This window comes from Mus caroli, chromosome 19, assembly GCF_900094665.2.
Source record: "Mus caroli chromosome 19, CAROLI_EIJ_v1.1, whole genome shotgun sequence".
Classification (NCBI taxonomy): Eukaryota; Metazoa; Chordata; class Mammalia; order Rodentia; family Muridae; genus Mus; species Mus caroli.
The window spans coordinates 2,905,282-2,921,272 of NC_034588.1; the positions used below are offsets into that span (position 1 = coordinate 2,905,282).

The 15,991-nt window shown below is 49.6% G+C and overlaps 2 protein-coding genes across 4 annotated transcripts in view; both read right to left on the reverse strand.

Annotated features, from left to right (window-relative positions):
- Sac3d1 (SAC3 domain containing 1) overlaps nt 1-1,997 on the reverse strand; it is a 3,440-nt gene extending 1,443 nt beyond the window's left edge. The window contains exon 1 of one of the 2 annotated variants that reach the window (XM_021151991.2): nt 814-1,986. In XM_021151991.2, coding sequence (XP_021007650.1) covers nt 814-1,606 — 793 coding nt within the window. In that variant the 5' untranslated portion in view covers nt 1,607-1,986. Of the gene's footprint in view, nt 1-805 lie in introns of both variants that reach the window. The other variant, XM_029472297.1, reaches the window with a different exon arrangement.
- Nucleotides 1,998-2,595: 598 nt separating this feature from the next.
- On the reverse strand, nt 2,596-11,130 carry Snx15 (sorting nexin 15). 2 transcript variants are annotated; one of them, XM_021151840.2, is made up of 8 exons: nt 10,891-11,130; nt 7,357-7,392; nt 7,030-7,150; nt 5,437-5,552; nt 5,179-5,326; nt 4,762-4,905; nt 3,689-3,946; nt 2,596-3,151 (listed from the first exon to the last, which is right to left on the reverse strand). In XM_021151840.2, exons 1-8 carry the CDS (start codon nt 10,987-10,989, stop codon nt 3,060-3,062), a joined length of 1,014 nt encoding a protein of 337 aa, XP_021007499.1. In that variant the 5' UTR covers nt 10,990-11,130; the 3' UTR covers nt 2,596-3,059. The 2 variants fall into 2 exon arrangements, with proteins under 2 accessions (XP_021007499.1, XP_029328765.1); XM_029472905.1 differs by lacking the exon at nt 7,357-7,392.
- Between the last annotated feature and the right edge of the window lie 4,861 nt (nt 11,131-15,991).

Sequence of the window (15,991 nt, forward strand, 5' to 3'; positions counted from 1 at the left end):
GGCACTCACTTTGTAGACCAGGCTGGCCTCGAACTCAGAAATCCGCCTGCCTCTGCCTCCCGAGTGCTGGGATTAAAGGCGTGTGCCACCACGCCCGGCTGGGCCACTTTTCTTAAATTAGTGAATTTAAGAGTCACTGTGGGTAGCCGGGCAGTGGTAGTGCCCGCCTTTTATACCAGCACTTGGGAGGTAGAGGCAGGCCGATTTCTGGGTTCGAGGCAAGCCTAGTCTACAAAGTGAGTTCCAGGACAGCCAGGGCTACACAGAAACCCTGTCTGGAAAAAGAAAAAAAAAGAAAAAAAAAAAAAGAAAAAGAAAAAACAAAAAGAGTCACTGTGTGCATGTATGATACAAATATATTGTCTCCACATATAAAATCATCAAACAATCTGCCTGCCTCTGCCTCGAAAGTGTTCCCATACAAGGCGCCTGTTACCACGCCCACTGGATTTTCCTATAATTAAACAAACCACCCATAGAAGGGAATCTTTTAGCAACTCCTGTTACAAATGTTTATGGGCCAGCCCACGGAGTAGTTCTTAAAAGTTTGGAAAGCGCTTTCTAGGTCAACTCTCTCAGTACTATCCTACCTCCTTCCACCTCTACTATGTAGAAAACAGCCCAATTTGAGAATGACAGACCTGAGGTCCCACGTCGGGACTTTTACCAACTGACTTTCCCAAGGAGAAGCTATTGCTGGGGGATGGAAGTTACAGTACTCCCAAGCTATAGTTCGCCGTTGCTGCTACAACTGCGTCTTCCCCACCCCAGGCTCCTCAGGTCCCCGCACTTAGTTCTCTGGGATCGACTCACCCAAGTTGTAGAGCAGAAAGAGGCCCTGAAAAGCAGCCTGGCGGGGGTGCGGGGCTTTGCCCCGCGCGTAGCAGCGCCGCAGCGAACCGAAGCCTTCCTGCACCTGAGTCTGAAGCAGCACCGGGTCCGCGGCTCCGCGCGTCTCTTCTGGCCGCACCCGCGCCACCACGGCCAGCAGGGTGGCCAGCGCAGCCTCCAGCACTGTCGCCGCGTCCGCGTCGTCCACGCCCTGCAGCGACAGATCTAACCGCACTGCGCGCAGGCGGTCGGCCACAAAGCTCGCCACCTCCGCGCACGACACGTCGCCGCGGCCAGCCACCTCACCGGCCAGATAACGCACGGTGGCCAGGAGCACTGGCGGCGGCCGCAGCAGACTTGGCGGGGGCCGGGATTTGCCCGCTGCCGGCCGGCTGTACTCCTTCACGGTGCGCCTCGGGTCGGCTCGGGGAGCGTTCCCACGGCCGCCTGGCTCCACCTCCAGTCGGTGCAGGCGGCGCTCGCGCTCGCGTCGGGCGCGCTCGGCGGCCGGGCACATGTCTGGGCACAGGCCCATGGGTAGTTTGCAGCCGGACATGGCAGGGGTGTGGGTAGAGGACGCACACTCAGCATCGCCGGGCCAGCGGAAGCGCGGCACTGCATCCTGCCGTGGGCTCGAGGGACAGACTCGGGCCCCGGTCTGGCCAAACTCAAGCCGCCGCGGCTTTCTCCATTTGCCGATCCCGCGGCCTTTAGAAACGCCTCCCATAATCCATCGCGCCTGGCTTCGGTTTTCCCTCTTAAATCGTCCCATCATGCATCGGTTTGTAGTCCCGCGACGTAGGCCACACCTCCCCAGGGCTGGGATTTGTTGGTTTAGTTTTTTGTTCTTAGGGCTCTCGAAGTAGGAAGTCCTGCTTTAGTACGTGTCTGTTATTTCTTTAACACACTAAGCTAGTGCTGCGTGCCTGTCATTCTTCATTGTTTCCCTATGCGTTTTGTTTTAACACAAGATCTCACTGTGTACCTCTGGATGGTCTGGAAGTCACTATATAGACCAGGCTGACTTTGAACTCAATAGAGATCCGCCTGTCTCTTTGCCTTCCAGTTCCCGGATTAAAGGCGGGGCCACTCATTCATAGTTATTATTAGCATCTGTCTAAGCTTCACTTCACAGTTAGCTGACAACAACCAAGTAGGCTCCACCCAACAGCTACCTGGCAACAGCCAGGTAGGCCTGACCCATTATAAAAGGGGCTGCTAAACCGGGCGTGGTGGCGCACGCCTTTGATCCCAGCAGAGAGGCAGAGGCAGGCGTATTTCTGAGTTCGAGGCCAGCCTGGTCTACAAAGTGAGTTCCAGGACAGCCAGGGATATACAGAGAAACCCTGTCTCGGGAAAAAAAAAAAAAGGGGGGGGCTGCTTGCCCCCTCCTCTCTCTTGCCTTCTTGCTCCCACTCTATCCCCTCGCCCCTCCCCCTCCCTGTGCTCATGGCCAGCTTCTAATTCTCTACTCCTCTACTTCTCTCTCTCTCTTCTCTCTCTCTGTCTTTCTCTGCCTCTACTACCCTCTTAACTCCCCTCCCCATGTTCTGAATAAACTCTACTATACTGTCGCTTGGCTGGCCCCTCAGGGGGAAGGGATGCCTTGGCAAGGGCCAGCTGAAGCACCTCCTCTCTTAGGAACACATTCCTCCTGTCTTTATCTCCTTATAAACATAACGGGTATGATCTGCCAGACACAGCTTATTCAAGTCTGCTGGTACAATTTAAACTCAACCACAGACAATAACAAGCAAATGGACCTGGTTGTGTTCAGGCATGTGTTTTACTCACACATATTTACATTTTATGAAATTTTCACTAGTCAAAGAATCCTTTTTCTTCCAACCATAAAAAAAAGAAAGAAAGAAAAGAAAAGAAAGAGAAAGGAAGGAAGGAAGGAAGGAAGGAAGGCTCTCAAGGGCCTTACAAACAAAGGCAGTGGGCCAGGTCTGGCTACAGACTCTGGTCTGGATGGGTGAACTGACAGATTAAGTGACCCAGATGCCACTCACAGAAAACAGATAGGCAGGACCAGAAGTTCAAGTCTAATTCCAAGGAGGCAGTCAGGTCAGAGCTGGGAAGTGCTTGCTTTTCTCATACTTGATCCAGTTAATACAGATATGGCCCCTAGTAGTCATACGAGCAGGAAACACGGCCAGGTCCCAAGGAGAGCAGTGGGGGAGGCTGGCAGTGCTGGAGCTGACATCCCAGGAAGGGTCCACCCCTTAGGGCAAGTGCGCGTGAAGGGTCTCTGCCCGCTTCAGGTACTCAGCCGCCTTCTTCTTCACACCTTCCCGGCGGGCAGGGGATGGGTCACCTGTAGGAAGCAGATGGTCCACCTACATTCAGAACCCCTGGTCACAATGTGTCCTTTTCCCTCCCTGGGTCCTCGTGTCTTTGCCCCATTTTATGAGGCTATTAAAAAAATTAAGGGAAAATTCTGCCCAGAGTCTCCAGTTGACCTGTGAGACACAGACGCTCACGGTCCCTCTTTCTTTCTTTAGAATGTGTTGTATGTGTGTGAGTGAGCACGGAGGGTCAGCGGGCAACCTCGGGTGTAGGTCTTCCCCTATCACCGTGTCTGTCGGAGATGAGATCTCTCTGTTCTCTGCAGCCTATGCCAGGCTCAGCTGCCCTGGAGTTTCTGGGGATTCTCCTGTCCCTGCTTCCCATTTTGTCATGGGTACGCTTGCTGGAACCGTCTCTGCTGGTGTACACTGTTATGTGTGGCTCTGGGCATTTAGTTCAGGTCTTCCTGCTTGCACGGTGCTTGCACGGCACGCACTTTACCGACTGCACCACCTCCCCTGGTCCTTTGCTTTCCACTTTCCCTCCTCCCTACTGCCCTACCCACCTGAGACGCCCTGCAGAAGAATGTGCACCCCATCTTGGTAGCCTTGGAGAGCAGCAGCGTAGGCACCAGCCTTTTCATTCCGCAGGGCTTGAGTGATGAGCTCTGTGGCCTGGCCAAGGTAAGCTGGGGCAGGCTCTCCATCCTCAGCCTCTTCCTCCTCCTGTCCTCCTGGCTCCCAGGGTTCCTGGTCCAGCCTTTTGGACTGTACCTCAATGGCTGCCAGCTCACCTGTGTGGGTAGGGCTGGGGCCTGTACTTTCTGTAATAAAACAGGGAAGAGTGAGGGCAGACTGGCCCTCTCTTTCTCAGGGCCTGTTGCCTACCCCAGGACACCAAACTGTCCCACTGGAGGCTGGGCCACTCTGAATTCACTTTAGTAGAAGAAAGCAGCTGGGATCTGTTTCCTTGGTTTGGCTCAGGAGGTTTTGTAACGGCTTAGTGGATTATTACTGCTGCATGGGAGAGTGCATGCATGAGTGCAGGTGTGAACATGCCATGGCTGGAGGACAGGTTCTGGGTTGGTTTGTCTGTCTGTTTTAATCATCTACAGTGGAGTCTGGGATGGAACCAGGTTGCCAGGTTCATAAGGTAGGGCTTTCACCTTCTGAGCCATCTTGCTGGCCCATGACCTTGAACTTCTGGTCTTTCTGCTTCTGCCTCTCAAGTGCTAGGATGCAGGGTGCGTGCCACCAAGGCCAGACACAGCAGGTCTGTGAGCAATAGGACCTATGGTGATATGCTACCCAGAGTTTGCTCGGAGAGGAGGACTCGCTCCATTCTCCAGCTCCATCCTCCTGGGCTCCTCCCAGAGCTGCTCACAGCCACAGAGGGTCTCCCTTAACACCCCTTAGTTCCGCTACCCCACATCTGCTATCCCACACCTGCCACCCCACACCTACTACCCCACACCTGCCACCCCACACCTGCCACCCCACACCTGCCATCCCACACCTGCCACCCCACACCTGCCACCCCACACCTGCCACCCCACACCTGCCACCCCACACCTGCCACCCCACACCTGCTACCCCACACCTGCCACCCCACACCTGCCACCCCACACCTGCTCCTTACCCTCTTTGGAGTAAGGGTCAAAAAGGGCAAGTTCAGCCTCAGAGAGGGGACCTCGAGCCAGGGAGCTGGAAGCTTCCTCAGTACTGTCACAGTTGAAGAGAAGGTCCAAGGCCTCCTGGGCAGGGCTGGATGGGAGGGGATCCACTGAGGAGAGACCAGAGGGACAGATGTCTGTACCTACTGTTGCTCCACTTTCAAAACAGAATCTCCATCTTGATTAGCCCTTGCAGCAGCCATGGGTATTGACAGGGCCACCAACAGGTTGCCAGATCCTATCTGATAGGTGAGCAAACCTGAGCTCAGAAAGGAAGATGACCTATTCAGAGTCCTCCCCAGGAGGACGGTGGAACTGCCCACCCCTATGTTTTCCCCTGAGGCTCTCGAGGAAGACTCACTCCTTCCCTGACCCTGAGATACCTGGCACCTCCAACTCCTCCTGGCCCCTCCTTTCCGCAGGCAGTGGCTGAAGTAGCCTGGCCTCATCCGGAGGTGGTGTGGGGATGAGAGGGGGTGGCAGGATTCGCAGGTCCCTGGACACCTCAGAGGGCCGTGTCACCTCCCCGCCCTGCAGGAGACAAAGTTCAGCAGGGAAGGGGTCAGGAATGTGGCTGGCAGGGCGGGAAGCTGTACAAGGGAGCTGTACTGGGGGTGGGGGCGGGGAGCAGACAGACTCACCCGGAAAAACTCCTTGAGTTGGGGGCTGTTGTTGAGTGCAGGGATGGGCACCGTGAAGCGCAGCAGGTCCTCCGCGCCCTTGCGCCGCTCCTCGATCACAGAGGCTTCAAACCGCCCTGCAGACCCCAGGGCAGGAGAGCAGCAGTGTCGGGGGTGGGGTGGGGTGGGGGGCTTCAGGCTCGCTGTCTCTCTGTTCCTTCTCTGTCTGTTTCTGTCTCTCTCTCTCTCCAATCTCTCTCTCTCTCTGTTTTTTTTTTTTGGGGGGGGGGTTCCGAGACAGGGTTTCTCAGTGTAGCCCTGGCTGCCTTGGAACTCACTTTGTAGAACAGGCTGGCCTCGAACTCAGAAATCCACCTGCCTCTGCCTCCCAAGTGCTGGGATTAAAGGCGTGCATCACCATGCCCGGCTAATGTCTCATTTTGTAATTAGCTAGCTTTTGAACTTACTATGAAGATCTCAAACTCACGGAGATGCACCTGCCTCTGCCTCCTATGTGCTGGGTTAAAGGTGTGGACTATCGTGTCTGACAGGAAAGGCCATTTGAGGCTTGGATACTATCAGGAGGGCAGTGAAGCTCAGAGAAGGAGGTGACTTGCCCAAGGTCACAGAGCAAGCTGTCCCACTGCTGGGCAAGGTGGGGCTCACCTGTTAGCTCATACTTGGGAATCTAAGGTAGGAGGATCGTTAGAAGTTCAAGGCTAGCCTGGGCTACATTTGAGGTTTTTGTCTCAAGAAAATGGAAAAAACAAAAACCGAAGCAAACCAACAACAAATGGCAAAGCTACATGTAGTATAGGCTAGCTCTACCTTAGTTGTTGTTGTACTGGGGGCACAGCCAGCACCCTAGCCTACTCTCCATGATGGTCTCATTGGCTTGGGGTGACCTGCCAACAACACACTCTGAGAACTCCTGTAGTTAACGGGTGAGTGGACTCTTGGGTTCTCTGCTATAAAAGCTAACTTGGGGGCTGGAGAGATGGCTCAGCGGTTAAGAGGGCTGACTGCTCTTTCAGAGGTCCCGAGTTCAATTCCTAGCAACCACATGGTGGCTCACAGCCATCTGTAATGGGATCTGGTGCCCTCTTCTGGTGTGTCTGAAGACAGTGACAGTGAACTCACATACATCAAATAAATACATAAATAAATCTTAAAAAAAAAAAAAAGCTAGCTTGGTGTTCTGTCCCTCATGTCCTCCTTGACTCTCTCCCTGCCACCTTGGGCCTCTGCCAGCAACAGAGCCATCAGCAGGTGTGGCCTCTGACCTTTGGAACAGAGCCATATGTTAAAATAAGCACCTTTCCTACAGTAACTAATGCATCCGCTGTGCTAGCGCAGCAGAGAGCAGACCAAGGCTCAGACAAGGCCTTCACCGCAGCGAGCCTCATCCTGCTGGGACTGCTCATAGCCCAACACACAACAAGGGGGAGGTTGCTCAGAGTCTCGCTTTCGCCATATTTCAATGAGGCCATCTGAGAAGGCCCATCTAGTTTTCCAAAGATGCCCGTTCAGGGTACAACCTCACACTCACAGTCCCCACCAGACCAGTCCCCCGTTGCCCCCACACTGGGGCAGAGGTTCAGAGTCAATACTCACCAAACACCTGGGCACGGGGGAAGGCCGGAAACTCCTCTAGGCGACGGAAGAGGTTTCGGTGAGTATAGGCCAAGTCCCCATGGAGCTTACGGAAGTCGCTGTACCGCTTCCAGACGACTACCTGTGAGGCAGTTGAGAACTGACCTGGACCAGCATGGTGGAAAGTGGCCTTCCCACGCTAAGTGTATCCTAGAGGCTGAGAAGGACTGCACACACCCTCTCCAGCACAGGTCAGGGAAGAAGGCTGTCTGTCCTTGGTTACCAGCTCTTCCCTTACTGATGCTGATGTGTACAGGAACAGCCCTTCTTCCTGGGAGTCACACTCACCTCTTTGACATCCTCTGGGTCCTTCTTTGAGATGAACTGAGAAAGGAAAGGTGGGAGCCAGGTGAGACCAGAGCCTGACAGGCAACACTGCGCTACCCCTCACAGTGTCTTTCAGAACAAAGGGCATGCTGGGATAAATGGGCCTGGATTTAAGGCTTGGAGCAAGTTTTCTTTTGGATTTCTGCATGCAGGGTTTCATGTAACCTAAGATGGTCTCAAATTGACTGTGTAGCAGAGGCTGGCCTTGCACTCCAAATCCTTCGACCTCTGCCTCCCAAGTGCTGGGATTACAGCATGCACTACTAAATTAAGCTATTTTATTATTTATATTTGATACTAAGGATTGAACTCAAGACTTCTTGAGTTGCATCCTCAGCTCCTTGAGAAAATTTTCCTTTGTATACCTATATCTTTATCTGATAAAAGTGAGTATACTGAATGTCTAGATAGCCCTATACTCAACTTTTATTTATTTATTTATTTTGGTTTTTGAAACAGGGTTTCTCTGTATAGCCCTCACTTTGTAGACCAATTTTTATTATTAATTATTATTATTATTTTAAACCTTTTAACTTTTTTACTTGTTTTTTTTTTGTTTGTTTGTTTTTTTAATTAGCAGTGATATTTGCATGTATACCTAGATGCCAGCAGATGTTTTGTGAGCTGTGCCACCATGTGTTAGTTGGGAACTGAACTCAGAGCCTCTGGAAGAGCAGCTAGTGTTCTTAGCTGCTGAGTCATCTCTCCATCATCTCCCAACTTTATTATTTTTTTTAAATTGGCGGGTTTTTTTCCTTTTTTTTTTTTTTTTTTTTTTTTTTTTTTTTTTTTTTTAGCAGTAACAAGGCTTCCCTCTTTAGCCCTGGCAGGCCTAGAACTTGCTTTGACGGTTAGGTTGGCTTCAAAGTCACAGAGATGTGGCTGCTTCTGCTTCTTAAGTGGTTGGGGTAAAGACACACACCACTATGCTTGGCACTCAACTTCTATCTCAATTCCTCGCCACGTCCTGGTATTCAGAAAGGAAAACAAAACAAAACAAAACTATGCTTCTCAGGAAATGAGAGTCTAGGGGCTGGAGAGATGGCTCCTGGAGAGATGGCTCAGCAGTTAAGAGCACTGGCTGTGTCAAACACCAATGCCCAGAAAATAAAGTAAAAATAAATAAATCATTTTAAAAAATGAGAGTCTGTCCCAGGATCCAGTTCTTCTTAAGACAGGAGCTACAAGGTCTCATACCCATGAAGACAGAGTTAGCAGTGGGGTTGGGCACTCTGGAAGAACAGAATTGGCCTGAGACAGAAGTAACATTTAGTTTTTGCTATTATGCTTATAGGAGTTTTACAGTAAGGTTGTACAGTTTAGAATCAACAGTTTTCAAAACATCCTTTCCATTTTTTTTTCTAGATCTCAGCAAACCAGACATGATTAAGATGCCCATTTAAAATCTAAGGATAGGGACAGGAGAGGTGGCTCGGTAGTTAAGAGCGTGACCTGATCTTCCAAGCACTATGCTCAGTGCCCAGAACAGTACCCACATTATGTGGCTCACAGTCGTTTGTAATTCTGGCTCCAGGGGATCAGATCTGATGCACCTTCCTCTGACCTCCACAGTTGTGATACACATTCACACAGACATATACATCAGCCAGAAACAAGGAGAGATGATTCAGCTGGTAAAAGCACTCGCTGCTGTAGCCAAGGACCTGGGTTTGGTTCCCAGCACTCAGATGGCAGATAGAAATAATTTCTAAGTCCAATTCCAGGAGATTCAATACCTCTTTTGACCTTTGATCTCACCAGGCTTGTATTGGGTACATATACATACATACAGGCAAAATATTCATATTTTAAATAAATTAAATATAAAATTAAAATATTATATAAAATTAAATAAATCTGGAGCTGGATCGATGGCTCAGAGGTTAAGAGCACTGGCTGCTTTCTAGAGGACAGAAGTTAGGGCACACAAGCACTTGTAGTTCCAATCCATAGGGATCTATCACCCTCTTCTGGCCTCCTTTGGTATTGCATGGAGAGTGTACAGATGTTTTTGTTTTTTAAAAAAATATGTTTTAAATCTTTAAGTAAATAAGCCAGGAGGGGTGGCACACATTTTTAACCCCTAGGGAGGCTGCACTGGGGAGGCAGAGGCAAATGGATCTCTGTGAGTTTGAGCCTGGTGTACAACACAAGTCCCAGAACAACCAGGGCTACAGGAAAAACCATGCCTCAAAATAAAGAAAAAAATTGAGTAAATAAATCTATATATAAAAAAAAAGATCATCTTGTAGGGTGCTGTGGCAAGACAGAGAGAGAGAGAGAGAGAGAGAGAGAGAGAGAGAGAGAGAGAGACTTCTCTAGTATGTGGGAGGCCCTGAGTTCAACCCTAGCACTGGAAAAAAACCTCAACTATATGCATGTGTAAGGCATGTGACTAGATCTAAAAAGCTAACAGGAAGACATGAGGGTTCTAATGCTTTTTCATCCTTTCTACCCTCTGGCATCTTCCTAGAGACAATTATTATATTTGTATTTTTTTGGCATGAAAAAGTAAGCCACTGGAACACTCTTGACATATCTAAGATTCTGACTTAGATTGCTTTGGGAGCGACTTGTATGTGTTTGCTTCCTTTTAACAGTTGACAAGCTACTAATCAAACAGTTGCCAAGTTGAAAAAAATTTAAGTAAAAGAAAATATACAGTCAGTCTTTTGGCAGCAACCCGGTTTCTCCCATTGGAGACCTCCATAGTTACAAGCCCTTGGGTAAAATCTAAAAGCATTCTTTCATGCTGATGTTTCTACGAGCTCATTCTAAGTTTTATTGTTACAAACACCAATTTCAGCTTATTGACTTCCTTATCTGTAAAGACCAGTCCTTTTTTTTTTTTGCATGAGTTTTTAAAATCACACAAATATTTTATAAACACATATATAATAGTATAATAAAATATACTATATACATTTAAACTTTTAAAGAGCTTTTTTTATAGTCGGTCCTGGTGGTGCACACCTTTAATCACAGCACTTGGGAGGCAGATGCAAGAGGGTCTCGGTGACTTCAGGGTCAGTCTAGTTTACATCGTGAGTTCACAAAAGCCAGGGCTGTCTCAGAAAAAGAAAAGATAGATAAATAAAAAGGTGGTGGTGGGGCTTTTACGGATCAAGCAGGGAAAATTACCCAAAGTTACTCTAAGCGATTAGAGAAGGAATATTTGGGTTAATCCGGAGTTTTCTTGCTTTGAGAAATTCGTAGACATCTAGACATCTAGACGTAGGCATCTAGACATAACCAACAACAGGGAGGGGGTACCCGGCCAAGCGCAGAGCCAAGCTCCACAGACTTTAAAAATGACCCTTAGCCCCGCCCCAGGAGGTGAGGCACCTTAAGTCTTCTGTCTCAGGCTCCTCTTAAAGGGGAAATCTATTTGTGTAGGCCCAACCGCGACCTCCCTGAAGCTCTTTGCCTTTAAGGTACAACACGGATCCCGAGCTGCTTAAAAGGGTAATGCTCCCCCGCTGGGTCCCACCTCACCTGAGCCGTTACTTTGTACTCTGTGTAACCCTTGGGGTGGGTCCTAGGGTCCGAGACTGTGTAGTGTCGCAGGAAGTCATCCTTCGCTTGGCGCGACATGACAGCGGAGCTGGTCGCCGGCTCCTCCTCCTGCACGTCGCCCCCGCTCCGCGTGTTGAGCCTACTGCCACTGCCAGGATCCGGCCTGCGCCCTTCTTCAGGCCCAGGGACCTAGTCGCAAGTGACACGACCGTTCTTGGCTTGGGGGCGTGGCTAAGGGAGTGTCTGACAAGTTCTCGGTCATTGGTAAAGCGGAGTTCTAGGTAGAGACTAAGGATTGGTTGTTTGGGAGAGGATTTACCAGCTGGCATCCTGGCATGTGATTGAACCCACTTCACCCTAACGTAAACAAACCCTCCTTACAGACCTCCGAAACGTTTCTTTATTTATCTTCTGCACACTCATCCAGCCTCTTATTTATGAATTATTTTAAGCTAAGATCTCTGCTGTGTTGACTAACTTCTGGGCTTAAAATATTCTCCTACCTAAGCCTCCTGAGTATCTGGACCTTCAGGTGCTTGGCATAGGGTCTAACCCATGCAACTTTTATTGTGTTCAAAATGTGCCTAGCAGAGCCAAGTTCCCTGTGTCCCGTGCTGATTGGGGGGGGGGGGGGACGACGACACACACTGACATTTTCTGATGCTGAAAATGCTGGATAGTGACAGAGGCTCTGAAATCACAACACTTATTTGAATTCCCCTTAACTGCTTCAAATTTGGGGAGGTGGGACGTTGAGATGATCTCATGTAGCCCAGGATGGACTCAGACTCTCTATGTAGTTGAGGCTGGCCTTGGATTTCTGACCCTCCGATTTCCATCTCCCAAATGCTGAAATCCTTGGTAAGCATTACATTTCCCTCTTGTAACTGCATGCACCTAGTTTTTCATCTATGGAAAGTGGTACCTGACACAGTATCTTCTGTAATAGATCAGATCAAGAGGCATGCTGGCACAACACAGGGATAGCGAAAACCCAACACCAATTGATCAAGGCCAAATTGGTGAGGAAGATGCATCAACAGTGTTCTCACTAAACATGGATTGCAGCACATCCCACCACTACCAGAAATCCCATCTTCAAATGGGAAAGAGTGGATAAAAGAACCATTCAAAAATCTGAGGTGGGCTGGAAAGATGGCTCAGTGGTTAAGAGCACTGACTGCTCTTCCAAAGGTCCTGAGTTCAAATCCCAGCACCCACATGGTGGCTCACAACCATCTGTAACAAGATCTAACTCCCTTTTCTGGAGTGTCTGAAGACAGCTACAGTGTACTTACATATAATACATGAATAGGTCTTTTAAAAAAAATCTGAGGAGATGTTGGCTGAGGTGGTACATCATGCTTTTAGTCCCAGCACTAAGGAGGCAGAGGCAGGTGAATCTCTGTTTTGAGGGCAACCCCCCCAAAAAAACAAACAAACAAACAAACAACAAGAAAATAAACCATTTGTTATGGTTTGTATATGCTCAGCCCAGGGAGTGGCACTATTGGAAGGTTTGGCCCTGTTGGAGTAGGTGTGTGGGTGTGGGCTTTGAGACCCTCCTCATTCTAGCTGCCTTAGAAGTCAGTCTTCCACCAGCTGCCTTCAGATGAAGATGCAGCTCTCTCAGCTTCTCCTGTACCATGTCTGCCTGGATGCTGCCATGCTCCTTCCTTGATGATACTGGGCTGAACCTCTGAACCTGTCAGCCTGCCCCAATTAAATGATGTCCTTTATAAGGGTTGCCTTGGTCATGGTGTCTTCTAGGAAATGTTTTCTGAGAGCATAAAGAAGCTGAGTTCCAGAGATAGCCAAGGCACTTGGTAATGTGTAAGAGTCACCCAGGTGGTACTGGTTTTGAAGACACGAAGGGGTCATGAAGAACAGCTGAGGCTTGGCACTGTGACAGGCCATGGAAGGCCATTGGTGAAGGTGCAGCCTCAGTTGTATTTGGTGGCCCAGGACTGAAGGAGTCATGCAAAGGAGTTGAGGCTTGGCACCATGAAGACAGCCTGTGAGGGGCTATTGGTTGAGGCCTGGTTGCAGAGGAAGACCCCAGCGTGTTGGAGATGCCAGTACCACAGGATGATCACCATGAATGGCAGTGGCAGTGGAGTGGATCAACCCGAGCTTAGAGTGCTACAGAGGGCAGAGCTGGAGAAGTGAGGCCAGCCTTTTGGAGGAGCCCGGAAGATCATGTGTGGATCCCAGACACTGAAACAAGAAGCTATAACACTGAAGTTGCTTTGGAGACCCCAAGATGTTCGATATGCCAGAGCCATGGGCTATCTGCTGAGAAAAGCTGCTAATGGAGTAAAACCAGCCTAGGAAAGAGAAGTTTGTTGTAGCCAACAAAGATAAAAAAGAAGTTGGAGATCTGAAGACTGCTTTGACATCAGACATGGAGATGCAGAGTTTGGAGTCTGCCCAGCTGATTTCAGTTAAGTGATTGGATGAATCTAAGAAGAGGCTTTGAACTTTGGACCTTTAACATTACCGAGGCTGCTATAGACTATGGGGATTTGGAAGCTGGACTAAATGTACTTTTTTATTATGCTGTGGGTAGGTTTGGCCTCCATGGACTCCTGTGTTTGAACAAGCTTATGGGGACCAGGGAGTGGAATGTAGTGGTTTGTATATGCTTGACCCAGGAAGTGGCACTCTTAGAAGGTGTGGCCCTGTTGGAGTAGGTGTATCACTGTGGGTGTGGGCTTTAACACCCTCATTCTAGCTGCCTGGAAGTCAGTCTTCCACCAGCAGCCTTCAGGTGAAGGATATAGAACTCTCAGCTCCTCCTGCACCGTGCCTGCCTGGATGCTGCCATGCTCCTGCCTTGATGATACTGAACTGAACCTCTGAACCTGTAAGCCTGCCCCAATTAAATGTTGTCTTTATAAGAGTTGCCTTGGAGCCGGGCGTGGTGGCGCACGCCTTTAATCCCAGCACTTGGGAGGCAGAGGCAGCCGGATTTCTGAGTTCAAGGCCAGCCTGGTCTACAAAGTGAGTTCCAGGACAGCCAGGGCTATACAGAGAAACCCTGCCTCGAAAAACCAAAAAAAAAAAAAAAAAAAAGAGTTGCCTTGGTGTCTGTTTACAGGAGTAAAAACCTAAGACGCCCTTTAATTGGGACTTGTTTAGTCTCAGAGGTTAAGTCCATTATCACTATGATGGTACAAAGGCAGACACAGTGCTGGAGCTCTACATCTGGACCCTCAGGCAGTAAAAAGAGAGACACTGGGCCTGGCATGGGCTTTTGAAACCTTAAAACCTACCCCCAGTGATACACTTGCTCCAACAAGGCCACACGTCCGACTCCTTTTTAAGTACTGGTTCTTAAAAAGTTCTTAGTGACTAAACCTTCAAATATATGAGCCTAAGGAGGACATTCTTTTTTTTGGTTTTTCGAGACAGGGTTTTTCTGTATAGCCCTGGCTGTCCTGGAACTCACTTTGTAGACCAGGCTGGCCTCGAACTCAGAAATCCGCCTGCCTCTGCCTCCCGAGTGCTGGGATTAAAGGCGTGCGCCACCACGCCCGGCTAAGGAGGACATTCTTGTTCAAATCACCGCAGGTCTGCGGAGTGGAGGCTGAGAAAGCCAAGGACTCGGTTAAACACAAAGCTGTTGTCCCCTGTGAAAATTAGACAGAGGCAAATCCCCCATGACCATCACAAGTGCTCAGGATATAGAGGCAGTGCCGCCTCTGTTCTCCACCCCCAAACACACACACACACACACACACACACACACACACACACAAACTGAGGCAGCATCTCACATGGCCCCAGCTTGCATCAAGCGCTCTGTGCAGCTGAGGGTGTCCTGGAAGTCCTTGTCTTCCTGTTCCACTCTCAAGTGCTGGGATTACAGGTGCACAGCACTATGCCTAGCTTCCTGATTCTCTCCTTCTCCTGGCCCTTGCTAAGCTCTTTTGTCTGCAGCAGTGTAGTTCCTGGCCCTGTACAGATTTCCAGGAGCACCACGGGCAAGCAGAAGCATCAGGGAGTGGTGGCAGCTGCTTTGTGCCCCGTGTTTCCTCCATTGACCGTGAGGTGAGGACTCCACCTCAGCACCTGCGCTCTACTCAGTCCTGTGACGACTGTAACCTTGCTGCTTCCTGCTCTCTATGCCTGATTCACTTCTCCCTGCACACACACACACACACACACACACACACAGAGTACCAGGAGCACTGGCACTGGGGTGACTCCATTGTATCAGTGCCTGAATGCATAAGCTCCCATTGTTTCAAATCACAGTCATAGTTGACACTTACCCACTGTTCATGATGCCCGACACCAGTTGATTCCTATCGGTAGCAGGGGCTGACATGCTCTTTTGCCAGACAGACAGAAGCCCAGATGAGTCAGGTAGTTCTATCAGGATTAACAAGGGCATAGCAGAGCCATGGGTGGCTCTGGGGCCTGGGTTTTATTCATGATGAGGTTGAGAACACGCAGACCTCAGGTAGTGGAGAAAAGGCCAGCTGCTGCTGTCACCTGATAAAGCTGAAGACTTGAGACTTATCTCAACACACATACACACAGCTCAGGGGCTGGGGACAGTCCTTTTTTAAATAACAAGTCCGAGTGGAAGATAGGTGTTCATCTTTCCTGGGATTTTTGGCAGGAACGGATGAAGTTTCCAGAGGTTGCTCTGGCTAAGGACAGTGAGCATTATGCTAATCTAAAGGAAGACGTCACAGATCCAAACAGGGATGTTTGCTGGCTTCTGGTTGTATTGTGCCGGATCCCTTCTCCATGCTCTGGCTGCCAGCATTCCTGAGTGACTTTCCCAGGACCCTGAGACAACAGTGTGTTCCCAGATGCCTTGGTATGTAATTTAATCAGCACAAAGAAAGCTGCGCTTGGAGTGGTGGTGCAAACCTGTAATCCCAGCACTGGGGAGACAGAGGCAGATATAAGTTCTAGGCCAACCTACATTACACACAGGGGAGCTCCATCTAAAAAATGAAAAAAAAAAAATTGAGGAAGATCAGGGGAAAAGGAGAGGGGAGGGGAGTGTCTTGGGAGAGCTGAGCCTGGTGTCATAGTTAGGGTTTTGCTGCTGTGAACAGAC